The sequence below is a fragment of the Lathamus discolor genome, chromosome 4, assembly GCF_037157495.1.
Source record: "Lathamus discolor isolate bLatDis1 chromosome 4, bLatDis1.hap1, whole genome shotgun sequence".
NCBI lineage: Eukaryota > Metazoa > Chordata > Aves > Psittaciformes > Psittacidae > Lathamus > Lathamus discolor.
The window spans coordinates 120,431,920-120,459,905 of NC_088887.1; the positions used below are offsets into that span (position 1 = coordinate 120,431,920).

Genomic DNA, 27,986 nt, shown 5'->3' on the forward strand with positions numbered 1-27,986 from the left:
CCAAGGGACCATGGAGCAGATGGTCCAGCGCTAATGTCAGACATTTACCACGGAAGGAGCGCCACGGTCAGTGGAAGAGGCAATAGAAGACACATGGTGTCTTCAAGCTTCACAGCTCATTTCTCAGTGTAAGCGTTAGAAGTCATCTCTGAGGTGGAGCAGAGCACAGGGGAGGAAAACTGGTCCTCAGAAGGAGTCAGAGCACATTTATGTATTGACCCAAAGAGTAAAGGCTTAACATGGGTGACCTTGTCCAAAAGGATTCATGGGGAATTCCAGTGGAGTTCTGTCAGCATGAAAAGAAGGAGTTGAAGGATGAAGAGAAGAATCAGCATGAAGTTAATAGGGGAACTAGGACAAAGAATAAAAGACATCTGGAGCATCCAACCATCATCTTGACCCAACACAAACCCTGCATCATGCTAGGACAAGGGTTTAACCAGCTACAGGTTTGCAATGACCATGGGTGAAGATGGTACCTGTTAGAGACCACCCTTAGTGACTGACTCCAGCGTTCCTTTGGCATTTCACACTTTGCTATCATCTCTCTTGCTTTGAATAACCCCTTCCTTCTGTTCCAGTGCAAAGCAACATTGCTCCCTTGGACAGCAGCTCTACGTCTGCTCTTCTTGTGAGGTCCCAATGCTGTGAGAGCCTTGGTATGCTCAGCCCAAGCAGAAAAGCCTCAGCAGTCATTCATTTGTCGATGTGATATTAAATCACGTCAAGTGAATCTGTCTTCTATATATTTTTAAGGCAACTTTGTTTTGCAGCTCAGACAAACCCCCCAGACAAATCAAACACTCCAAACACCAAGTGGAAAGGATTAAACATTTATTTACATACAGATACATATGTAGGCAATTTCTAAGTATAAAAAGGACATTACAAATAAACATGAAGCATCATACATTCATCATCCCGGTCATCCCTAATACATTCCTTTCTCAACCCCACTGTACCACACTTGACCACAAGAACTTAAAAAAAGACAGACAAGCCAAATTCTTCTGACAGTCAATGGTTCACAGTTTGGCCATTTGCTAACACCTAACCCCTTCCCAAAGACAGCACGACCCCAGCATCAATGACCCCAGTGATCAATGCTCTGACCGGCTGTAGTGCATTTTCTCCACTGACATGGTTGTGCTTGATCAGCAAGAAACAACATCCTCTCCTTTTCCTTCTGGCCACGTGTTCAGGAATGAGGGGGTCTGGCTACAATTCTGTACATTGTGCTAATTCACAGTTGTTGGGGAAAAGGCAGCAGTGGGGAAAACTCCAACCCAGGAAAGCCCTTTGATGCGGTGACTTCCCTGGTGTGGAGGTTCCAAACGAGACGCTGCTTTTAGTGCTTCGGCAGGTTTTTAAACTATAAGTCAAACTACAGTTGATGGCATAAACCATACTTTGTTCATGCTTTAACATTGATTTGCTAGTAACCAAAGCTGAGAGTAACGCAGGTTTTCTCCTGAGGAAATGAAGGTGCCTTTATGACATCGGTAAGAACTGATCGTAGCTTGAAAGAGGAAACGTGTTAGGCTTAAAACCTAAAGGTAACGCGGAGCACAAGGAGCTTGTCAGGTAGATAACGTTACAAAGGGAACGAGCCAGAAAACACAGAATTAAAATGCTTACTCAAAGCATCAATGAATTGAGATGAGAGCTGGGGGAGTCTGTGCAGATCAAAGGCAGTTTGGGGAAGAAACCCTCATGATCTGCAAACTCACAGAACAGCCAAATACGTGCAGCAGAACAGAGAGGTGTGGACATGAAAGCGGAGCAGAGCGAGCCTTGTCCCATGCTGACAGCTGAGTGACTGCAGCGGCTCCAGTCTCAGGGGGGGTTGTGTTTCTTTCCCTTTCATAAACAGCTGTAGGGAATAAAATGGATGTGACACAGCTATAGCTTATCTTACTGTGCTGAAAACCATGGCATGTTTTAAACTGCTTTTCTAATATTCACATATATACTTGTCACTCCAAACCAGCACAGCAACAGGCGCTGGCCTTCCTCTGTACTCTCATTAGATGGCTTTTTCTCCCCCAACCATTTTTATTCTTACTCCATTAAAATGTCAAAACAGCAATCCCCTCTTCTCTGCTTCCCCCTCATGAAGGTTTGATTGTTGGGGACACTGTGGCCATTACATTTACTAAAGCTCATGCCCATGATGCAACCCAGACTCACAGAGATCCTCCACACAACCACACAAGTGATGGCGCAGAATGGCTTCACCACACGGCCATAAGCGTCCCTGGATGGAGCATCCGTCCAGTCACTGGAGATTTACTCGCTTGCACCAAACCACCACCATTTCTGGACATCTGACTCTCTTCTATTGGTCCCATGAGAAGGGACACATTCCTTACAGGACAGCCTTACCCTGGCTGGCAATGAGTTTATGGCTTTAGTTGGGTTTATGTTCATAGTAAGAATCTCAAGGTGGCACAGAGGATGAACCATAGATGCTCTTCTTCCTAGCTAAAGCAGCAGCTGGATCCAGTGGTCCATACTTGTTTCCAGTCTGAGACCTCCACAGTGCCTGAGGCATGAGAACTGGGCAGGAACAGATTCATGATGACAGGTACTAGAGGAACCAGGCTTTGAAAAGCATTCATGTGACACCAGAGCCCTTGATCACTGCCCATGAAAGCACAAGAGCACTTCTATCACCGCCTGTCCTTCAGGGAGCCATACACAGCTAAACCCATGACTGACACAGGTTTTGGCCATGTCAAGTACCTGTGGACCAGGGCTGTGCTCCAGGAGATGCTCAGCAAAGACAACACCATCATGCACATCAATGTTACCCCAAGCTGAGCAGTATGGAAAAAGCAAAGGTGCAAATGTAAAGGTGGCATTTGCTTCTTGAGCTTAATTGTAGCACTAACCAGAGCTAAAATTATCTCCTGAGCTTGCTGGAAAAGGATAACCGGTTCAATGAATGCCAGATCACATCCAGGGAGTGCTAATAGCTATTAATGTGAAAACAGAGACAGCCTCTGAGCACAGTACAGCCAGCTCCTGTTTATCCAGACAGGAGAGCTGAGCTGTTAACCCCAGATATACTCCTAAAACCACTCTCATTTTTCACTGACAACATTCACAGCTGAAATTACACTCATTGCTATCCCAGTGCCTGCTGTATCCAGGTTATCTTTCCCCAGTTTGACAGCATTTGGAGGGGCAAGCATTAGAGGCGAAGGGTTTTTTCCCCCCTGGATCTGCGGCTCACACTTGGAATAAAACAAACACCCCCAGCTCACACGGCATAGTTTTTAGTTCTGGTTTAAGTTACAGCTCATTCACATGAGGGCCAAGGGTGCGATGGCATCCAGGGGTGCTGACAGCCGCAGTCTCTCTCGGCTGGATATAGTACAGTACAGCAAAGGAGACTTGGGTTCAGTTCAGCCAGGAGGTGATTAGGGAGGTGAAGTCAGAGCAACGCAGTGGGCTACTTTGGGAGCCTTGCCTCATGGTCACCATGATTACCCTGTTGTCTGTTGCCAAGATAAACCCTAAAGCGAAGCAGATGAGAGATCTATAGTCATTATGGTACATTCAACTACAGCTCAAGTGCATGGTCACATTTCAAAGACAAGTTGAGGCTGCTTTGCTTTAGGATGCACGACTCACTTGTAGGAGATCAAGGTAGTGTTTCCCCACCACTCATCATGAGAAGTGTCCTTCAAAGGGATGACCCTTGCTGCTTGTGAACGGTAAGCAGAATTATTACCCACAGCCACAAGAGGACAGACTTGATGCAAGGAAAAAGGCTGATGCCAAGAGCCACATTTGTGCAGAGAATAAAGTTCATAAACGAAGGAATAGGCATTTTGACACAGCATCTTTTACAGGGTTTTCACCACTAGAACTGATTTATTTCCTTTGGCTCCAATGGGATTTCTGGTTAGCCCTTATATAGGTCAACATTTCAGTTTCCATACTTGCTCACAAGGAATTCACAAACTGTCCTCTCAGAACACCTTTTTTCTAGCTGAACTCACTCAAAAGAGTCTTTGTTGGTAGGAGCAACTTGTGTAAGGATATTGGGGGGTTCTTTGATATTGAAAGCAGAAGAATTTCAGATGAGCATCCCTTATGAAAGTCCAGAGCAAGGAAAATTATAGATGCACCTTTTATATGAGGATGGGATTGAGAAGATCCTGAGTGAGTAGAACCATCTCTTTACTTTGCATTCTCTGCTCCACAGACCCATCTTCTCCCTTTGCACAAAGGGCTACAGTACTCACTGTCCCACAGCCAGGAGAAGGCTTCTGTGACAGTGCCTCCAGCCATACTGACCATGGTGACACCACAGGTCCCCAAAGGGCAGGGGATCCTGCATGGCTGCTCAGCCTATTTTAATAGCTGGAGAATTCCACCTGTTTTCCAGCTGAAGTCTCTGGCTACAGAAATGATGCCAGCTCAACATCTCAGCTTGCTCTACAGACAGATCTTCATACCGAAAAGAGAAGACAAGTGGAAAAGCATCTGAGCAAACAGCAGTCCCCAGGGATAACGAACAAGGCAAAACCCAATGGGTTTGACTGTAACTAATTGCACCCCTTGTCAGCAAAAGCTGGGGAAAGCCTCTTGTCCCACACGTGTGCACACACCGTGCTTCTGCATCGCTAGTTTTGACTTCCAAATCACTGCCTCCTGTGTCAGCCTCAGACTGCTGCTGCTATTACCGATGCTGAAGGAATTCAATAGCCATTAACCACTAAACCTAGACTAGCAGGAGCCAACTGTTACCAACATGACTATTTCCAAACAGACAAACAGCAGCAGCAGGCTGACAGGTTTTATAAGGGCTGTTTCATGTGTTCTACAACAGAGAACAAAGCATCTTGCCTGACAATTTGTCATGTGTGGGTTTCGTTAAATAATGATCACAAAGCCATTTAGCATTCAGCACAAGCACGTATCTGACTGCATGCTCAAACTACTTACCTGTAGATCAAATCAGGACTTCAGTGTTAGAGGTAGGAAGAGGCATTCAGCGTCCCTTTCTTTACAGAGTTCAGAATATCACTTTTCCATCATAATTCTTTGACCTGAAGGGCTTTTTTTCCCCACCCCCAAGGACCGTCTCTCATGGGGAGAACAAATAGGAACAGAGGGAATCATTGCTTGTCCCAGCAAACTTGCAGTGTAAATACCCAACGCGAAGTACCAGGGTGTACTTCCTATGAAGTGATGTAAACCACCAAATGTTCCATGCTTCACCCAAGAGCAGCCTGACTGAATCAGTGGCTGAACTGGAAAACAGAGTTTAGACCATTCCGTTCTCTGCAAACAGGTTTGATAGATAAAGCAAACATCTGTGGACCATCCAGTATTGGCCTCTGCTTGGAGCTACGCATTGTGCAAAAAGAACTCAAGACAAGGTCTCATTATGGGACTACTACAGAAATTAATATTCACCCAGAAATAAGATCACCCTGAAATCACTCTTAAAACACATCAAACCCTAGCAACCACACTGAAAGCAGTGCTCTACTCATTTGATAACAGAGAATGCTTCCAGTCAAATTTGGCTCCATTATATCAATTCCGCATGGCTTTTGGACCCTCGACCCAGCAAGCATCACAAGGCTTTTACTGACAGTTCTCAAAATCCCACATCTAGCAAGGTGTTGGCTATAGTTGAGGAGCTGATTGTCAGATAACTGGGGTTTGTTATTTTATCTCCTTTTAGTTTTCAAGGCTTTGATCATTATACCACAGCAGTAACTTAGCAGTTGACAGAGCTCATCTTCTAGTTCGGATGCTAGCAGGAGCGGACCAGACTGAAGAAGAGAAAGCACACTCAGTGCTACAAGGAGAATGGGTTGTATGCACTAGAGAGATACTCAAAGGTGTACAAAAGTAACTCCTGCAAAGGAATTACTACAATAAAATATCACTTCTTGCCGAAGTAGTGTGTTTGTTAACTGCAGGAAAAGAGGCAACTTTCAAAAGACAGCTTTGGCTTATGACCTTAGAAAGTGTTGCATATACCACCATTGTTTCCTTCCAACTTTTTAAGTCTACACAGAATAAACCTTGAAAGGGATCAGTTCAGATTTGTCTCTGGAGAAGTCAAATACTTCACTTAAATAGCAGCCCAACTGCAGCACTCTACCCTGCAGAAGCACATCACTGTGTGGAGATGGAGTCCTTACATGGAGAGTATTTGCTAGCAGTAAAAAGAATCAATGCTTCGAGGTTGCTTGTAGGCAGCTAGTCTCCAAAATAGCCACCTATAGGTTAGGAACAGTACTGGAAAAGGAGACAGCCTTCTAGAAACCTCAAAGTGAATACCCAAGAAAATCAGTTTAGTGGTTTCTGCTATTTAACCAGTTCAGCTTGTTCAGCCATGATAATGTGTTAGAGTTCAACCTCCAGAACTGATGCAAGGAACACTTCGAGATGCATTTAGTGGTGCCCAGCAGGAATGTAAAGTACCTGAAGAGCTTTGATGCTTTCAGAAATCAAGCTGAGGAACCTATAGGTGTTTTATTGGGCAGTCCCCTTCCTCCTTGATCAACTCAAAGAGCCTTGTCCTGTTTGATATCCACTCTGTGCTAACAAGCTCAGCATCTGGACAGTCAGAGCTGTAGAAATTAAATGTACGTAGCACTGGTTTTTGAGTTGAGTGTTACCTTACATCCGACACACTGAGCCTTGCTCTAAATGCCTACCTACAACCTGCACAGAATCACTGTCTCCAAGTTGTGGGGTCTTCACAAGCACAAACAAAGCAGTGTTTTGCAGTCTAAGGAATGCTCAAGAATGACAGTGCTCTTGAGCACAGGCGGTACCACACAGTCCAGCACAGCAGAAGCCACCGAGTCCCACACATTTCTAAATCCTCTGGGTTACACCATGAGCAGAGAGCGAAAACCAATGGGCCAGCACAGACGATGACTTGTCCCCCAACTTCTCATACTTACAGAGCTCTTTGCTAAGTGCTAAATAAATGACAAACGAGCCTTGTACCGCAACTGCTACATCTTCCTTTTTACCACTAATCATAACAGAAGAAAGTGACCTAAAAAATAGCAAGAAAATACTAGAAATGACCATATGACACACCGATCCCCTCTCTCTGACAGAGTCAGCTCCCTATTACGTATCAAAGGCACAACATGATACAGCCCAAAAGTCTTTCCAGGAACATGTGTAAAAGCATTTTAAAATGCCTTTTTAATTGTTATTCTTTTAAAGATGCACTTACTGGCAGCTTTTGATGCCAATACAAAAGCTTTGTTTTAATCTTCAGTACAAGCCAAATTAATATTAAATTGATTAACTCTAAATTACAGCAAATCACAGCCATGTAATTGCCAGGGGAGGTTTATGCAGATTAGCTGAACAGAACTGAAACTTCTAAGTGTCATTTTGCACGGGCACATTTTGCTATCTTCCTGTTTCACTTCAGTGTCAATGTGTACATTTGCAATGCGTTGTTTGTATATGGCACTAGAAGTGGAATAACATCCCAGACTCCAGAGTGCTTCCACTTCAGGGGGCCTGTAGAAAGAAATTGCTTAAACAGTTATACACATACTGGAGTCTGAGATTAAAAGTAAAGCATCAAGTGAATTAAATGACTCTACAGCCCTGAACCTGGAAGCTACTCTAGTACAGAACCAGATGCCAAGAAGATACCTTCAAGAGCATCTTGGAGAGCAGTTCCATGAGGTGAACGCTGGATGGGTCAGACACAGAATGATACCACTTGCAACCTGCTGCTATTCCCACCTAGCATAAAAACCCCTCTACATTGTACATCTGCCTTTCAACAAGAACTGTATCTACAAGCTTTATGTTTAAGCTGGATATATTGCAGACGGCCACTTCAAACTGTGCTCTCTTTGAGCCCTTACACACAATCTGTGCACGCACAAGATTTTGGTCACATCTGGTGCACTTTTCCCCCCAACTCCACCAATAATCTTTCCCAAAGGTAATTTTCCACATTAGGGCATCACTAATTAGAGGAGGAATGGTTAATTTTCTGGTTTGTTTTTATTTCTGGAGAAGTCTTTTCATCCTGCGTTGGCCATCAAAGCAGCACGGTCCTTTCCCACTACGTTTTAGGCCTAGAAAAAGAGGTAACAAGATTTGTTTTATTTTCATGAACAGTGCTTATTAGTGTGGGGTTTTTTCCTAACCAGTCTAAGTTACACATTCAGAGGACAGCAATGTAGTAAGACTACGTTTGGTCTATGGAATATTTGCTGAACTGCTAGCACCAAAGGGAGCAACTGAGCTGTATCCAGGTCTTCTTATATCTGGAAAATGTTGATATACGTAACTTGTCCTTTAGTTCCATGTTCATGAAAGTGCCTGTAGATGAGAGATGTAACACTATTTCAAACACTGGAGTCCTCCATGGAGACGCATGGGCAGACGCTATGTACATGTCCTAAGAGCTCACCCACTGGCAGCCCCAAAGACTGCCAGTGTAGTCCAGGGTCAGTGTTCATTGTTGGTTTATTTCACTTCAAAAGGGACCAAACACATTGTTCTGATAGGGAGATGTTCAACTCTTCAGTATCTTCTTCAGGAGAGGCTGCTGTAGTCTCCCACAGAAGGAAACACAGCAGCGCGTATTCTGCATCGCATGAAGCACTTGTGCGACTCTTCTGTTCCTAACCTGCTCCAGAGACTGCGAGGAAGGTGAAACTTCAACCATGTTACATTCTGCTACGTTGCCATCCAGCTGGAGCCATCCTTCCAGGTCTGCACCCTGACTCGGGAAGTGGCAGGAATTCCCTCCAAGTAGATAAATCCCAGCAAAGAAAAAAAAAGAGAAGGAAAATAAACAGACCCTCTTGGCCCACGGCAGAACAGGAAATCCCATGCCAGCTCCTCAGTTAAAATTACAGCAAGTCAAGTAACTGATGCTTTTCCCCTCTCCTGGTAAGGGGGATGAGACACTGTTCTCAAGGGTGTTCTGTCGTGCCTCGCTGATCAAGCGACAGGCCAAGTCCAGGAAGAGTTTTTCCACATTATCCGACTCTTTTGCTGAGGTTTCCAGGTAGTACATATCCTGTGCTTCGGAAAACTCGGCAGCTCTCTGCTGGGAGACTTCCCTCTTATCAGCTAAATCAATCTTATTACCTGCATTGATAGAAAAGGAATTCATTTGGCTTCCAAAAACAAGAGAAACGGAGGTTGGAAAGGGGTAAAGAAGAGTTTGGTGTTGTACGTATGCATGGACAGTGGTTTTGACATGAAACTCTAAGTTCTTACCCTCTCTTCCAAATAGCATTCCCTGATACAAGTGATAAAGTTCATTTAATATCAGCTCATTTAGAGCAACGTGTCCTGTGAACATCCAAATCAGTTAGCTCTAATTTAGCACCAGTGCATCTGTTTGCTGCTATCAACCGAGATTAAAGGATTTCCATTATAATATCTATTGAAAATTCTCCTGTCCTTGCTCCTAGCAGCACTTAAAATGTCAATTATAGCATACGAGACACTAAATGTGATATTTCTCATGTCATTACAAGGTTTAAAAGAAGCCTGGCACAGAAGGCAGCTTTCCTATTGCAATATTCCCATGAAGGATTTGGCTGTTGAGGCTGGAAGAGGGCTGAGCCTGGGGAGCACTTGCAAAGAGAGGTGGGGTGAGGAACCAGCCCCTTGAGCTCAGCTCAGCAGAGAGTTGATTAAAGCCTCAAGCAAGCGTCTGATATGATTATACCCTACTACTGGCCACTTCGCTGCAAACATGATGGTTTTGCCATAAATTAATCTTACAATGAAGATAACAGACCAGGACCTACAGTAACAGGGGGCTGTGTCCACGGACTCTGCAGTTTCAGGAGGAAACAGCTCCTGGGCGCATTTCTGTGAGCAATTTTGATACTTAGTGGGAGGAAAAGACTGCACTTTCATTGGCAAACCACATCTCATTGCCCTCCTCTCACCTGAGATGCCCTTTCTTTCAAGATAAAGCAGTTTCTTGGACCCATTGCATATACTGGTTTCCTTTATAAACAGATTATCACTCAATACAAATGGTTTATGGGTCTCACCATATGGGTACAGCAACCTGCTGGCATCACCAGACTGATAAGATCCAAGCTGGGAGTCACAAGGGAAACTGCTCTATTTTTGGCTCAGTTGGTAGCTGCACTTCAGACACATACAGGACTGAGTGGTGAAGTATCCAGTTCTGCATGCAGTAGCCTTCGACCTAAGGCAGGGCCACACTTCAAGTAGTGGCTGTGGTGTCCTGAACACCACCATCAGCATCTTGGGAGGGTGACTTTTACAAGGACCTGTAGTGATAGGCCAAAGGGGGATGGCTTTAAACTGACAGAGGGGAGACTGAGATGAGCTCTTGGGCAGAAGCTCTTCCCTGTGAGGGTGCTGAGGCGCTGGCACAGGGTGCCCAGACAAGCTGTGGCTGCCCCATCCCTGGCAGTGCTCAAGGCCAGGCTGGACAGGGCTTGGAGCAGCCTGCTCTAGTGGAAGGTGTCCCTTGAAACTAGATAGTCTTTAAGGTCCCTTCCAACGCAAACCATGCTGTGATTCTATGATTTGGAGAAGGCATGATCCACACACTGGGTTTAGGGCTGTACCCACCTACAGTTACAACTGGTTGGCAATGAGATCTTCCACACCAGTTCCAGCATCCAGCACCGGGAGTTCAACACAGATGCCACGTTTTCCTCCTGCTCACATCCCCATCTGCCACCAACCCCCTGACACACACATCTCGGCCCCCTCACCACGCCAGCCCGTGCGGGACCATCACCACTTACCCACTAGCACGGTGATGACCTTGTTGCTGGCGTACTGCTCGATCTCCCGCAGCCACTCGGGCAGGCAGCGGAAGGATTCTTCGCAGGTGATGTCGTAGGTGAGGATCAAGGCGTTAGCACTGCGATAGTAACTCTGTGTGATGGATCGGAACCGCTCCTGTCCCGCCGTGTCCCAGATCTGCAGCTTTGGGCAGAACAAGGAAAGGTGGGAAAAGGGAATAAAGAAGTTAACATCTTTTATTCAATAGCAGCACTGTTTTGACCTATTAAAACCCCTTCAGGGTAAAGCCAATGGTGGGAAAGCACTTTGATTTCCTCCCTATTGGCTTCCTTTCTCCCCAGAGTGTTTTGTTTGTGTTCCTGCACTAGTGGATTGAAATGCAAGGCACAAAGTCAGCTGGCACTGCAGCCAACAGCCGCTGCAAGGCACAGGTCTGTGGGTTTTCATGTGGCTTCCAGTGTCTCCCTCTGCTGTGGGCAGAGCTGCTGGCCTGGAGTTACAACAGAGGTGATGGAGAAAGAAAGTCACCTCTCCTGCCCCTGGATTCCAACTAACAGCAGCATCCAAAGACGTGGTGAATGCTGGCAGTGTTCAAGGCCAGGCTGGACAGAGCCTTGGGTGACATGGTTTAGTGTGAGGCGTCCCTGCCAATGTGAGATGTCCCCCCTAACTATTCTACGATTCTATGATCCACCCCAAGAAGAATCAATAAAGCTTTTCTTCTAGCTCCCAAAGCTAGCCAAAGTTATGCTGAGATGATGGATTGATGGAATTGAACAAGGAGCTCAGATGAAGGCCGATCCAAGGACTCCAACACATTTCCTCTTTACAGCTTCATTCATCCCACTTAGCTGCTCACTGCCTGCCTTCCCAGCATGTAGAAATGATTGACATGTCCTTAACTATAACACAGACTGGTTTGGGTTGGAAGGGACCTTAAAGCTCACCCAGCTCCAACCCTTGCCATGGGCAGGGACACCTTCCACTAGAGCAGGTTGCTCCAAGCCCCTGTGTCCAACCTGGCCTCGAACACTGCCAGGGATGGGGCAGGCACAGCTTCTCTGGGCACCCTGTGCCAGCGCCTCAGCACCAAAGAGGTCATGAGCATTTGCCAAACCCTCTGGGTCCAGGAAGACAACAAACATTTCCCAATACAAACAAAACTGATGCTGTTTTTATACTCTGACCATCTGCAAAACCTCAATTCTTCAAACAGGCGGTCAAAGAAGCAAACATCCAAAATGGAAACATTCCAGCGTAAAAGAGCACTTCTCTGCTTCAGCTCTTATTTTTTTAAAGCACCCTCCTTGGAATTAACTATGTGAAAGGGTGGTTTCCAGCCAGAATCCTGCATACTCTGGGAAGAAAAAGGTGAAGTATTTGAGATTTCTTCCACATATTCAGCATTACAGAGAAAAACCTTGTTCTTGCCCAGTTCCAAAGTCAAACTACCCCAGGTACTCATCATAAATGTCTTAGTTTGCAATAAGAGCTCCCAGTAGCAGCTTTCAGATGTGGGTTTGAAAAAGTACTTTTTTTGAGAGAGAGAAAGTGATTTGTTCTGGTTCACAGCTCCTGGGCACTTTGTGCTTAATCCCTTGGCATAGTTGTACTTAAACAGCTGAACCCGGTGCCTGTAGTTAAGTGACACGCAAAACCATAAGTGAAATTACTTGCACATGGAATTCAGCTAATGAACGAGTCCCCATTAAAACAAATCAGCCTTCGAACTCGGGCAGATGGAAAAACACAGCTCATTTTGTTGTTGCTCGGCTGTTTCCCAGGGAAAACATTTACTGATTGATCTACTGGTTAACTCCAGCTTATGTGTGTTCCACGCTCGTTGAGATGATCTCCAAGCTGACAAAAACTTGATGTGAATGTGTTCTTTAATATAACAGACATAGACAGCAAAAAGGATTACACTGGGGAGAGGGTTTCTCACTGGTTGCAGTCAGTGAACCGGGTGCAATAAGAAAGGGAAGAGCCACCAACCTTATAGCCAGCGATAAACTCTTCCTGCACACAAAATGCCCATCTCCGACCTCACCCCACTGCTTATTTCTCCCAAATGGCAGGGGGTTGGAACTGGAGGATCTTAAGGTCCTTTCCAACCCAAACCAGCCTGTGATTCTATGGTTCTATAAATAAAGCATTTCACAGCAACCATTTTACCTGCCCGTTTTTCCAGAGGATGCAAAGGACAGTGCCTGACTCAGCCTGCAGGAAACCTACATCTTTGTTTTCTTGAGGCCAGCTGATGCTTCCCCTCCATCAGCATTTGCACACATTTAGCTTCGCACACATGTACATCTCCTCCACCACGCACAATATGATCACAGGTCCAGACAGCATAGCCTTCTGTAGCACTGAGGGTGCTTAGCTTTGACCAGCATGAAAATTGGCTCAACTTTGTGTAGCCTCTCACTACAGGTGTGTACATACTTCTGTGTTTATCAGGAAAGGGCAGGCAGACCGAAAGCCCCTGAACTGCACTGTGCTGTCTCAGCTCATCTGTCGGTGAGCTTCAGGAGCAGCTCATACCTGATCCGGTTTGCACACAGCATTCACACCAGCAAGTCCCTCTCCACTGACTTTCAAATGTAAGTTTGAAAGCTGGAAAGTTAATTTTTCCCTGGAAATCTATAGCTCATTTTCAAGTCTGAAAACCTGGTCAGTGAGCAGCCCTGCTCTCTCACCCTGGATCCCAGTGGACGTGCAGGAGATGCTGCTCAGCACGGAAGCAGAGTCACAGCTCGGATACTGTTAAATGAGCTAACAATGAGAGCAGCGCCTTGTTTGACTGGGATGTCATTTTTATTACTCTGACTCATTCCCACTTTTCCTGCTCATTAAATGTTTATTCTCACTGGCACTGATTATTCAAAAAGTTTCAGCTACAAAAATCTCTCCCTGAAAGAAATCCATTTGCTTTTCACACTCCAGAAGGCTCAATCAAATGCCCAAATATATTGGAGTAAGCTTCCTCCCAAGCTTGGTCATTGTGGTTAAGCTCTGGCAACTCCAATTTACTCCATTGGTGGGGTCAGGAGAGGGACTCTGCTACCAGCTACTGCTTGCTAAGGCTCTATCAAACACAAGCTAGCCCCAAGGCGATTAAGAGAGTACATAGAATCATAGAATCATTTGGGTTGGAAGGGACCTTCCAAGGTCATCTAGTCCAACCCCCCTGCAAAGAGCAGGGACATCTTGAACTAGACCGGTTGCTTGGGTGGATGCTTGTGCATTCAAACATTTGCAAGGCGGCAGGGGCTTACCACACTGAGGAGGTTTTATTTAGCTTGTAGACCTTCCCTGCACCATCCTTAGCCCTTAGATAGCCCTTATTGGCACAACTGTTCCATATGATCTCTTCAGGAGTTTGCATCCTCAGTCCAAGATAGTCTTAAAACAAGATTATGTCATGGGAGTAACAAGTCAAACACAGACAAATCCTTAGGGTGAGTTCACTGGTCCAAAACCAAACCCCAGATACAAGCAACGTTCTTTAGGCTCCATCTGTACTTGACAGGGAACCAGATCTTGGAAAGGAGAGGTATATGACGTGGATGGGATTCATCTTCGTCAGGATAGTTTTTCTCCCTCCATTAACCAGGACAATCTAGAGACAGCTGGTTTAAGCCAGGGATATAAGGAAAACCACTAATTCCACCTTCAGTGCAGTACTTAAGCCATTTACTACTTAGATCCTCTGAGCTGCTCCACTGGACCTGTGTTTGCCTGAAAGACCCATCTCTGCTGTCCGAGGAGCCTGGACAAGCAGCAGCAGTGTCCCAGCCAACCCTGCTGTGCCAGATGCCTGCTAATGAGCATCACAACCACTGAGCTAAGCTCTGACACCACAGGGTCTACATGTGATCCTCACTGCTTTCCTGCCTGCTGCTGTCCCACTTGCACAGCCACGTGCTGAATGGTAACTCAGTCCTTATCAGGGAAGGTATTTACATCTCTTGTCCTTCACCTGCTTAGGCTGGAAGGACTTCTGCTCAAGAACCAGCACTTGCCATGGGTTTGTACAGCTCCTCACACAGGAGGGTGGCAGCCTGCTGATATGATCGTGGCTTTTTAAATCTGTCCTAAACTGAGGAATACAGCACCTGATTTTCTTCTAAAACCCCTGTGTGCTGAAATACAGGTTAAAAACCCCACAGGGCTGAAAATCTGCACAAGTCCATTGTTCCCATCCCATCACTTACACAAGCTTAAAAATGGGTCTCATCATATCCCGCTGCTGCCTGGATGCGTATCACATATGATGCTGCCTGCATCATATCACACTGCTGCCACTCTCCAATTTGCTCACTGCTAGGTTTGATGAAGGCAGCAAGGGGGAAACTGCTGTTTTTCACTTCGATGCCCCTGGATTTAATGCAAGCAGAGCAACTCCAGGAGCAGCTCAGGGAGCCTGGACCTGCTGACATTAGAGGCTCAGGTAATCTTATTCCTCTCCCACCTCACAGACACCCACAATCTCTACTAATGAGCAAAGTGGCACCAGCCAACCACACCATCTCTGGGTGCTGGAACCCAACCATGGATCCCATTAAAACATGAGACTGGTCCCTGGTGTGTTTTGGCTCAGGCAATGTAGCTCTCTGCCAAGTGATGCTCAGGCTCAGTTTGGGATTTAGCACAGGACAAGCAGTTCAGTTGGAACCACCCTATACTGGAGGGTGAATGAGTTAATCCTATGAGGTCATTGCTCTTCTCAACTCAGTCTGTTAACTAAAGCACAGGTATTGTGATCATCTCTGCCTCTCCCGAATCCATAACTCAGAAGTGGAAGATGAGCCTTTGTTGTGGAGAACCACACAAGCCCAGAAGCCTGCTCTTGCCAACAGCCACCTTGGGAGCTCACAGGAGAAGACCTTCATCAAGCACATCCCAATGGGAATGCAACGGATCTCTGCTTATCAGAAATGCCGTGAGCAGAGGTTGCACTGAAGTGCTTCTTGCACTTCCTCAACTCCAGGCAGGCACAACCTTAGCATCCCCTAAGCAAGGACAGAGTTTTGCAAGATCTCCCCTCTCTTTTCTCCCTTAGAGTACGTTCACTGTTACAATCCCAATGGTAATTGTGGAGAGGGGCACAAAGATTGCTAGACCCAGCATTGCCTTTGCCATGTCAGACAGCCCTGTGCTTCTGCATGTGCCTTCCAGTGACAAGAGGACTGTGGCAAGAAGCCTCAGCTATGGCACTGCCACACATTTACACTTAAAGCCATCAGGTTCCTACCTTTACTTTTTCACCGTTTATCTCCACAGTTTTGATCATGAAGTCAACCCCGATGGTGGCTCCTTGACCCGGTGGGAAAAGCCCCTGAAAGGAAACAAGAGTTTCATTGAGCAAACTCTAAGTGCCAATCCTCACCCTTGCCCACCCTCAGAACTATTCCTCCCTTGTCTCCTTCCCCAGACACTTATTGCCATCACATTTAGATGAATCACATTTAGACGCAACATTTCCCCAGCACAAAGGTTACCATAATTCAACCCCACAGTGTTTTCGCTGCCTACATGTCCCTCATCATGTAGGAAGTTGTTGACTTCAGAGTTAGGAAAACAGGAGAAAAGGAGGATTCATACAGAGAAAAGGAGAGGGGAAAAGTCTTTCTTCAGTGCAGTTGGAAAAGGCAGGGGAAGAGTAGATGAGATCCCTCCATCCTACTACTCAATGCCTTGAAGGAGGTGTGAGCGCACACGTGGGACGAGATGCCTTTGCTCCTGCAGCCTCACGCCTTCCCTCTCTCCTCCACCACACACAATAGCATGGAAGGGCATTTCTGGCAGCTCCCAGTGCTGGGGTCACATCCCTGTACAGTATTTTGGGACAATTGTACAGCAATGGCAAAGGCTGGTGTGATGCTGGTGGTATTTGATTGCAGCACCATAAGAAAGGAGCGACAGCAAAATCTCCCCTGGAAAACCCCAGCCAGAGCTTTGTGATTTCTGGTATCCACATCTACAAAGTCATGTTGATTCTGGGGCATACCCATCCCCTACAGCATCTACGCTGCAACAGCAGAAGTGGACTCAGATTTTTGTGGTTAACCCTTTGGAGTTGACTGGCTTTATTGCCACTGTCACATGCTGCTGGAGGGTTTTAAAGCCATGTTGATGCTAAACACTGGAATTAACAGTGAAGAGGGAAAAATGCCGACAATTCCTAGTGCAGAGTGCAACAAGACCCCCACAACTTATTTTTTACAGTGCCTCATGCAAAACCTTCTCTTGCCCCAGGGCACAAAAGCATGGTCCTTTCTCTATCATTCTGCCACCAAAAAAGGCATGGTGTTTAACAGAAGACACTGGACTGACAGCCCAGGACCCAGGTTACTTCATTATCTACTAATGGCAAATAAGAGGGAGAGCTTTGTGCCGCAAGGGATGGGGAGGAGAAGGCACACAGGAGCACACAAGATGTGCTGGTCCAGAGCACCTCCAAATCAGGAGTTATCCCAGCAGCTTTCAGAGGGGATTTTCCGTCTTCAGAGGGGGATGAGCTTTCTCCAGCAGTACCAAGTACAGCACTAGACGCAGATGTGCTGCTTGGCCCATGTTGCTATAGGTGATGCATACACCAGGAGTGAGGATAACAATGCGCTGGAGCCGTAACATCAGCAGAGCCCTCAGGGCACATTCAAAGCTCCATGGTGCTGTCCCTATCCCAACATCCATGTCCCAACCTTACCTGAGTGAAGCGACGGACTAAGCAGGTCTTCCCCACACCGGCGTTGCCAATTAAAACAATTTTGAAGAGGAAATCATAATCTTCCATACTCATTTACGCAGCTGCAAGAGAGACAGAGCACAAGGTAATGTGAACCAAGGCAGCGGGGAAATGCCTTTTTATACCTGCTGGACTTTATCCCTCCAAATATTCAGAGCAAAGGTCTCCTGCCATGTGTGTGGCTCCTCAGATAAGGAGAAGAGCCCTTCCTGCTCCAAGTCAGGGCATCCACATAGTCCAACATCAGCTGCTATGAAACTTTGGCCACGTTTCGGCCTTCGCGCTGTTTCACCTGAATTGGAGATGCTGGTTCTGAGCCCTCCAAGCCTGAGCCACCATTTCCTACATCTGCCCAAATGTCTGTTTTGCTTCTCAGCTCCAAAGAACAGCATGGACTTTGCCATGCTGCCTGAGAGGATCATGTAATCTATTGCTGTCAGGGTAATACCCAGAAACTCCCCATGTAGGCACTGGGTACCCACAGAGCAGGGCTGGGGCACACGAGGGCAGAACAGATGGGGAAATTAAAATAGCTCTAAAATACAAGCAGCAACATTTGTCTTACAGACAGAAAGAGCTCACTTGCTAAAATCATAGAACAGAGGGGGGAAACAGTTGGCTGAAGTACATTAACAGAGGTTTTTAAAGAAGAAATAATAGCGGCTATAAGGAATATTGCTACTCCTATGACAGCTCTCTTTAGTTTTGTGAATATAGCTTGCTTGGCTTAAAGCTCAAACAGGAAGTGGTCACAGAGAAGCCTGAGGGTTACTTAGCACACACATCCCCCCCTCAAGTCCAACAGGAGAGGTGGCAGGATGCAGAGGCTGATGTTTCGGCAATGCCACAGGAGATGGGCAGTGTTGCGTACACAGGGTAAGAGCTCCGGGGCTTCCTTAGGCCACTTGAAGTATGGGGAGGACTGAACAGTTACACGTAGTTTGCTGCAGCTGAGCAAGGCGGGAAGGATGAGTACCCAAACCTCCATTTCCAGTGCACGCAGGGATGCTGCTGACACTGCAAACAGAGAAGGGGCCTGTAACCTTCCAGAAAAGCAGCAACAGCCGCAAGAAATTCAGTTGGAGGTTTCAAGCAGACAGAAAAACCCATAGACAAGGGTGCAGAAGGTCAGTGTCCAGGAAAATCTAGGTATTATATGTGACATCAAAGACCCGTCTTCAAAACTGGACTGGGATAATGGCATAAAAGACATCAGTAAAGAGACAGGTTTACAAGCTGTCGGTGGATACCAAGTAAAGTGGTACCTAAGCATCACTATCTAATCCACCAGTACCTATAGATTAGGCACTGTCTGAGAAGACAGAGCCTTCTCCCACTGCCTCCAAAGGTCCTTCCTTGGGAGGGTTCATTGCCACACACTAGAAGGCCCCAGCTACAGACACAGGTCCCATCACAGGTCCCATAGCTGTGACAGGCTTCTAGAAACTGGGTCTGCCTGGTAGACCTGGTGGCAGCAGAGGTGGAAGACTGACTCAGCTGCATCATGTCTATGTGATCCTTGGCCTTTCCAGAAGCCTAAGACAAAAGGGTAACCACACCAAATCAGTGAGTGACTAATGACGTGCATCACATCAGCAGATGGTTTGCAGGGACACTGCTGAATCACTACAGGTACATGTCACTGACACAGCACAGCACTTGCCCTGCAGCTGGTTTGCTGAGCTGGGGCTATGGTCCCCTGCAAAGTGCCATCAAATAGCAGGAGCCACAGTTGTCCTGAGGATGCTCTGACCTCACTTCCCTCCCACCTCTTAATATAAAGAGTGGGACCTTAAAGAGCAGACTCCAAAAATGTTCTTTTTTCTTTTCTGGGGTTGTTATTTTGTGTCATCATTTCCTCTCTCCATGACTGGCTTTCCCAGAGTGGGACCACATAACAACAACATTATTAAGACCATGTTGACAGTGCTTTCACAGTGAAGGTTAAATGTTAATATAAGGTTTCAAGCTTTCACACTAACCAACATGCAGAAAAACGTGATCATCCACTGAAAGCTATTTCAAGACTAACGAGACTTAGTCAGCACTGGATAATTATCCCTGGGATGCTTCAAATCCCAGAGCGCATTGCTCCCCCCTTGGAGGGATTTCAGATCTATTACTTGTACCCCAAACAGCCAACGTTCAAATTTATCTTCTTGGGAAGCTTAAAAATAAACTTCCTCAGAAGATCTCTGAGCTCAGAAATGCTAAATGGCTCAGATATACCCTAGGGTTACATCTGATCCCCTTCATTAGGCTCCAAGACTAATCATATGTGATAATGACCCCAAACGGGAACCAGAAGATGAGCCCAGACCATAAAACAAACAACATAATGATGAGATTAAATGCCATAATCAAAGAGACACCAGAAGTGTGGGCACAGGAGGGGAGAAAGCAAACGAAGCAGCAAGGAAAAGAGAGAAGTGAGAGGTGGAAGGGGCAGATGAGGTTGAGCATTGCTGCCCTGTCACCGCTCTTCACCTAAGCTGGTGTTTCTCCCTTTGCTGGGCACGCACACTCTCACCTACCATGCTGTCAGCACTGGAATCACAACCATTGCATCAGTCACCGTTACATCTACAAGCAGATGCCTTCCAGCCAAGTGACCTTTGCTGCTGACTCAGGCTCACATAACCCTCCCTCTCCCCAGGGAAGATGTGTCTCAACCTCTGCCCGGCTCACCATGGCCAGGGAATGCGCATGTCAGCAATACATCCCACTTGGAATTCCATGCTTCAAAAAGAAAGAAATAACACACAGTGCCAGGTTTTGATTTGGTTTTCTTTCTTTTGGGTTGTTTGTATTTTGGTTTGGGTTTTTTCCCCCTTTCTGTTCTATTGTGTTGGCAGGCACAGGGCTCTGCTGTGCATCCCTGCAGCGGTTTAAAGTAGTGCTGCAGCTGCCTGTCCCACCCTTTGGCAGAGACAAGACCCTGCAGCAAGGGATGGGATGCCTGTCCATGCCTCAGCCACCCCTCACCACGTTTGGTTAACACAAACAGGGCTGGCTCCAGCACAGAGACATGCCCTGTGATGAGATGAAGCAGGAGCAGAGCACGAGGCTGGTAGCAGGGCAGAAACCTGGCTTTCACAGCCGTTTCCCCCAGTTTATACAGCTCACACCCCAACCAGTCTCCATGGCTCATGACCCTCCCTGGGTTGTCCCCAGCAGCCTCGAGGGGATCAGTTCTGCAGGGGTTTATGTCCTTTGTGTCACTGCTCTGCTCCACTACATCATGCAGCCCCTTGTATGGCCATTGTGGGCAGGAACAAGGAGCCAGGAGAGGCAAATCAAAGTGGGGTAACCACTTACAGAGGTGGCCCATCAGCAGGGGCACGACTGAAGGATGGCAGGATGCGTTTTAGGCCTAGCTGGTTTTCTTTGCTTGGGCAAGACAGCACAGTGAATGCTCTTAGTATTTTTCAATTATTAATTCCAATTCAACCCAAAGACTGGTGAGATCCACCCAAAACAAAAGCACAGAGGCCAGGGGCTTTCACCTCTTCTCCCCCTCCATGCAAACCTGTACAAACAAGCTCCAGTTCCTATGGATAAAGGATGCACAGAAGCCATAGGCTGCCTGCCCACGCAGCCAGCACTGATGCAAAGGCAGACACAGATCAGTCCTTCCCGCTTCTCCCAATGTCCTTATTGCTGGAAAGCCTCCCATAGCACAGCCAGCAGGACTTGGTCCTCTGTTTCATCCTGCCGTGGGCTCTTCTCTTGGAACAACTGATGAAGGAGTAAGACACACTCCATCTGCTTCCCCTGTTCACCACAAGCCACAAGGCAAGGAGCTCTCCACAGTAAATATATATCATAGAATCACAGAATGGGTTGGAAGGGACCGTAAAGATCATCTATATCCAATCCCCTGCCATGTGCAGAGAGGGTTGGAATATATATTTCAGGTAACACAATATCCAGGTATGTTGTAGTTTATTCCACTACATGATATCCTCTCCTCGCATTTGCTCCATTCACCTTTCAGTTCTCCCTGACCCACTTTAACAGTGTTTATCATCATCTTTACCAATTATTTTACCCTTTTGCAGTGCTTTTTCACCCATTAGTTTGCACAAGCACAGAGAGCTCTTCTTCACGTCTGACCTGCCCTGACCATACCATGCTCAGCCTCTTTGGTTGCGAACTAAGTGGTAGGAACACAATGCAAAGGTTCAGATACTACCTGGAGACATGAAATAGTTTGGACTGATCAAGTTCTCCTTCAAATGGGTGAAACCACTTATTCTGCCTGCCCAGCGTCAGCTTTTGCACCAGCAGCAGTCCTTGCACAAAACAACCATCAAGTGTGAGTGAGGTTTTTAGCTCCCTTGACTCCTTTGCCTGAGGAACACTTTCCACCTCCAAGCATGATCACGGCAGGCTCTATGATGATGATTTTGCCCCAGTTGTTTTGGCTCACGGAGCCAAAAGTGGAGTGGGATACTTCAAAAGCACAAGCCTTTGCCAGTCAACCACAACATGTGCCAATGTCTGCCTGTCTTTAACCCTCCCTGAAGATGACAAGACAACGTGTGCTCAAGAAACACTGTGGGCAGCATCCATCTAAGCTCAAAAACCTTTCATGTCTAAAAGAATGTTTTGACACTTTCTCCAGACTGACCCCCTCAAGTCCCTCAGCCGTTCCCCATCACACTTGTGCTCCAGGCCCTGCACCAGCTCCACTGCCCTTCTCTCTCCCCGCTCCAGCCCCTCAATGTCTCTCTTGTAGTGAGGGTCCCAGACCTGAACACAGGATTCAAGGTGCAGCCTCACCGCCGAGCACAGGGGGACAATCACTGCCCTGGCCTTGCTGCCACAGACCAGGATGTTGTTGGCTTCTTGGATGCCTGGGCACAAGGTGCTCATGCTCAGCTCCATCAATCAGCACCTCCTGGTCCTTTTCCATGAGCAGTTTCCAGCCACTCTTCCCCAAGCCTGTAGTGTTCTATGGGGTTGTTGTGGCCCAGATGCAGGACCCAGCATTTTGCCTTGTTGAACCTGATACCATTGGCCACAGCCCATTGATCCAGCCTGTCCAGATCCCTCTGCAGAGCCTTCCTACCCTGCAGCAGATCAGCACTCCCACCCAGCTTGATGTCATCCACAAACTTACTGAGGGTGCCCTGGATTCCCTCATCCAGGTCATTGATAAAGGCATTAAACAGGTATTACTGGCTACAATGCTGAGCCCTGGAGGACAGCAGTTATGGCTGGATCTAACTCTATTCACCACCACACTTTGGGCTCTGCCATCCAGCCAGTTTTTTCACCCAGCGAAAACCTGTGTAAAACCAACCCCAACCTATCTACAGCTGCAAAGGCCTCTCCACAATTAGGGATAAGGACTGAAATTACATCAGAGCTCCTTGCTTACTAATTTGCACCTCAGCTCTATCCCACCTCATTTACAACTTGCTGCTTCAATTAGATGCAGGGAAGGATCTGCAGCCTCTTCCACCTGCTGGACCAAACCAGTGGGTCAGGGTGAGCTTTGATGCGTTTATACAGTTCTTAATGAACAAGAGTTTTCTGTTCATCATCCAATGGCAATAACAGAAGTAAACTCACCTAAACATCTCAGGTTCAAACAGCAGCAGTTTTGTACACATATTCTATTGATCACACACACCGTATGAGCAAGGAAATTCAAAGCTAAGGCTGATATTTAAAGCAGAAGATTATTCCGTCTGGGCCAGAAAACTGCTGGGAATTCAGGTCTGGACATGCTGCTGCATTATGTAATTCAGGATGAAGTGTTTCCATTTCCAAAGCACCTGCCAACCCAAGCAGCTCACACTCCTCTGCATACAGGCAGCCTGGATTTCCTTCTGCTCCTTTGCCCACCTTCCTCACTCATCTCTACAAGGTTTAATTTCACATCCATTCACACTGGAAAAATAAAGATGCTCCATCCCCATGACAGCCTGGATCACCCACGCCTCTGGTGCTGGTGGCAAAGCCACAAGCCCATGGGATCCATGCTGCCAGCTTGATGCAACATTAAAACTCCAGGGATGCCGCTCCCAAATTCAAGGGAGAATGATTTATTGCAGGCACCCAGGGCAGAGCCTGGCATTTCCCATCTCCTCCCATCACACCTGCCATTCCAGCTGAGCAACATCCAGTTGCCTGTGCACCGGCAATCCTAAATGCTCCTCTTCACCAGAGATGGTACCCCAGAGGAAAAGAGGAGGTTCCAAATGCAGGAACACCATGTCCCCCTGTGTGACTTCCCAAGCAGAAACACAGCAGCTTTTGTCCCCCCCACACATCACCTACAGACTATTAGTGCCCACACCTCCATGGTGCATCGGGCTTGCAGTGTGCTCGCACTACCACTGACAAATTCAAGCTCCCCAAGTCCATCCAATGCTTGCAGAAGTCATCAAGCAACCACACACATAGTGCAGGGAGGTGGGGGAGCTTCCCCATGCGCAGTATCCCCATCAACATTGGCTGACCTGCTGCTAGTCATTCAAAAGTCTAGACACATTTAAAGAGAGCAAATTGCATCCAATCATTCCAGCTGGGAAAGAGCAGTGTGTTGTGAAAACCTCAGCCCTACCCTATTTGGAGAGATTCCTGCTCCTCAGCCCTTTGCTTAGGGTGTTTCTCCTACAGAAACCAAGGGAGCTGAATAGGTACAAGTTCTCATGCACCACAGGTATGTTTTATCACAGATAAATTCCTATAAGCAACAGAAAAACTAAAGCCAAGGGGTTTTGCACCAATGACCACACAGAAAACACAGCTCTTCCCCTTACCTCCTTTGCACCAGCGATAACTTGGACAGCTTTGATCAGGATATGCCTCATGTTAGTTGGCCTCCAGGAGCTTGTGCAATGCTACAGAGGAACCCACTGAGCAGTGATTACAGGTGCTTCACCATAAAACAAGCATGTAAATCCAGCACCAACATCATCCCAAGGAAGAGCCTGGAGCAGGAGCTCCGCTTTACTGGACAGACTGAGCTCAGAAGAGCAGGATGCTCATTTGTGATGCCCATGCTCAACATGAGAAGGCCCAGCCTTGTTCCATCCCATAGCTGGACACCAGCTCTCCTCAATTCCAGAGAAAACTGACTGCAGGCTGCCATCTTCATCTGCTAAATGGTGGCGGTTACGAGTCTCACATTCAGGAGCAATCTGGATTTTCACATGTTCCTGGCATCCCCTGATGGAAAAAAGGCTTTATGTCCATGCTATCCACCTCTCGGTCAAGTCTTCTGGGGGGGCTTTGCTAGTGCTGGTGTCAAGAACAGCATTAACACACATTGTTAACCATCTTTTGTTGGGTGGTGTTTGTGTAGGACACATCCTTGAGGATCTCAGTGCTACCAAAGGCTCTTCAGAGGAGAGACCCGACAAGTCTGTCCAGTGTCCCCCCATTTAACTTTACCACCTCCTGGTGGGAGGGGAGACACGGTGACATTAGTAATGCACTTTGGTGTTGGGAATGGCCATGGGAGTACAAAACATCATATTCAGCAAGCATATGATATTATACAGTCATATTCCATCAAACAGATCTGGATTGAGCCATTAATCAATGATGATGCTTCTCATGCAGATGAACTAATCAGATCCCTTCATTAGTTAGGAAAAGTGAGATGCACACAGAGTACTTGCAAAATTACAAAGAGAAAATTAATTTCTTTAGGACTGACAACAAATAATGCTGATGGTGTACATCCACAATGCAACAACCGCGTCTGACCAAGCCAAATACCAGCAGCAACACACCCAGGATAGACACCATCTTCCAAGCATAAGGACTGCCCCAAACTCCCATTTCCTGCCAGAATCTGGGTTCTGACTACAAAAAGAGTCAGTGCAACCTTAACACACGTTTTTATAAGTATCTCTTAAGACATGCCTGGACACGGAGACCCAAGGCTGCATGCTCAGAACAGCACTCAGTTTGATCACATTATAGCAAGTCATGCCACCACTGAGCTGTACGCTCTGCAGCAACACATTTGTGCATGGAAGTGGTTAAAGTCTCAGCCAGCACAGCAGACACAGGCTGACTTCCAAGCATGGAAAACTGCCCTGCCAGAGATCCAGCCAAAAATGCTGCTTTATGCACTCAAAAACAACAGACTCTTCCTGAAGGGAAAGAAAAAAGCTAAAACTACAGCCAAGCATTAACTGGAATGTGTCTTGCACAGAAAAAGCCAGGAAAGCTTCCTAAATCCAGCTCTCTACAACGGGAAATAAAGCTCCTGCACAAAGAGCTGATCCACTGAAATGGGGAAACCCATCAGGACCTTAGGTGGGAATTCCTCTGCCTTTAGAAACGAGGTACAGGGTCAGGATGAACCTAAATTGCTCCCAAAAGATGGGCAAGGTTTGGGGTTGCACAGCCTGCACGGAGGCAAAGAAACCATTCACCCTTGGTCTAAAAGAAAGGTTTCTGCTTGTCAACCAGGTAGAAGGCAAAGAAGTCTCCTGATGCTGGAGCTGGCACAAGTTTAGGTGACATCATGGTCACACGTTGAGCAGCTTTGACACTTGGTGACAGGGCTCTGATAACACACTTGCGCGATTAGGCAGTGCCACCACTGCTCCTGAAGAGGTACAAGACAAGCTGTTATAACTAAAGTGTTCCAATAAAATATTTACAAGAACATCATGACTCGCAGGAGGCTTCAAACATGGAAGTAAAATCAAAGCGCACCATTAACCAGTGACATAAGTCTCATAAATGAATTGTGAAATACGAATACATACATTAGACAGCTTGGGTTATAAAAGCAAGAGAATTTTCTTGAGTTTTAGCCAGAATGACACGTCCTGCTGCCACTGACCATCCTGGTTTGATTGTGCCAGAGACTGTGGTTTGAACAAAATAAAACATTTTGCTAATAAGGTTTTGTTGTGTAAGAATGCTTTTTAATTAAAAACATAATAAGCAGTTATTTCCACTCCTTGGTTTTTGCTTAAGCAAGCTTGTGGTGTACTGGGATTTACATCACTTCTCCATCAAACCTAGCAGAAGTAACATTTCAACCTCTCAGCTAATCTTGCTGTCACACGCCTGAAATCAGTGTCCAGAGGGTTGTGTTTGGTACCTAGCGGCTTGAACTGCATGGTCTATACGGCACCATGTATGATGCTCCTGTGCCATGCCATGTTCAAGGCCAGGTTGGACAAGGCTTTGAGCAAGCTGCTCTAGTGGAAGGTGTCCCTGCCTGTGGCAGCGGGTTGGAACTGGATGAGCTTTAAGATCCTTTCCAACCCAAACCAGTTTGGGATTCTATAACACTTCATTGAGATGAGCTCAACTTCTAACTAGCACCACTCATACATTTCATGTCACAGCACGAAGTGCAGTGAAGAAGCCTCCCCAAGACAATTGCTTGAAGGAGCTTTCTCCAGCAATGAGTCCAAAGTTATTAGGGCTACTATTTGCACAGTGCAGGTAACCCACCTTCAATCAGCCGTTTGCATTTGGATTCTGTGGGGCAGCATCTTCCTGGTGCCTCACAAGGAAAGCTGGCATCCCCAGGCCAAACTTTGAGGCTTGCCTCCTAATGCAGGAACAGAACCTCATACTACAGAGTAGGACTTTAAAGAGAAAAGGGGCATTCTGATGGGTTTTATTTCAACTTACATAAGGAAACAAAGAAGTGACCCTGTGTTCCAGCTAGAGGTTCCCACATGCGCAGCATCACCCAGCCACATGGGAGCTGTGCCACCACAGCAGGAAAGGTGGCAACAGCACATCTGCCTCTGTTATGCTATTTAAAGGAAGGTTTTCCCTCCAGATATGATAGCTTTCTTGAACACGAAGTGATGGAGGAATAAAACAGAGTTCAGTGTTACATGCTCCTGTTAAAATGGCAGAGGCAATGCAATAGCACCGGTTATTTAAATACTTACAGAAGGAGATTAGAGAAGATGCTGGAGCAGTTCAGGGCAGCATGGGGAAGCTCACATCTCCCAAGTCCCTATTCCCTCCAAAGATGACCTTGAAATCTCAAACCTGAAGGCCCTAGATCAAGTTCAGGGTGATGAGTCTAGGCTCTTCCTAGGCTGATTATTACCCAAATGTTCCATAGTTCATCACCTCCAATTTCCAGATAGGAAGCACGTAACACTTATGACTTATGCACCCAAACATATGTGCCTCTGCTTCCTAATAAAACTGCAGCACCAGTGCAAGTGTTGTCCCTGTAAAAGTGCTCTCGTTTGATGGAAACCCCTCAGCTGGGATCAGCCAGCCCATCTGGCAAGCGGCTGAGCTGATGGGAAGTCTTCCTTGCATCCCTCTCTGCAAAGGAACACTGCAGCACAGTTTCAGCCATGAGAATCTGCCAAAGAAGCAGATGTTTCATGAAAACAAATGGTTCAGAGAAGGAAGAAAGTGGAGATAATAAGGACTTGGGTGTAGCTTCAGTGCTGGTTTAAGCTGGTGTAAGCCCTGCTGCCTCCCAAAGGGAAGG

The 27,986-nt window shown here is 46.7% G+C and overlaps 1 protein-coding gene across 1 annotated transcript in view; it reads right to left on the bottom strand.

Moving 5' to 3' along the window:
- Window positions 1-817: 817 nt before the first annotated feature.
- The window catches only part of RAB30 (RAB30, member RAS oncogene family), a 50,214-nt gene continuing 23,045 nt past the window's right edge, over window positions 818-27,986 (bottom strand). The window contains exons 2-5 of the mRNA XM_065678807.1: window positions 17,489-17,589; window positions 16,034-16,117; window positions 10,776-10,959; window positions 818-9,120 (exon numbers count right to left, since the gene is read on the bottom strand). Of these exons, the coding sequence (XP_065534879.1) occupies window positions 8,870-9,120; window positions 10,776-10,959; window positions 16,034-16,117; window positions 17,489-17,581 (612 nt within the window). The 5' untranslated portion in view covers window positions 17,582-17,589 and the 3' untranslated portion in view covers window positions 818-8,869. The remainder of the gene's footprint in view (window positions 9,121-10,775; window positions 10,960-16,033; window positions 16,118-17,488; window positions 17,590-27,986) is intronic.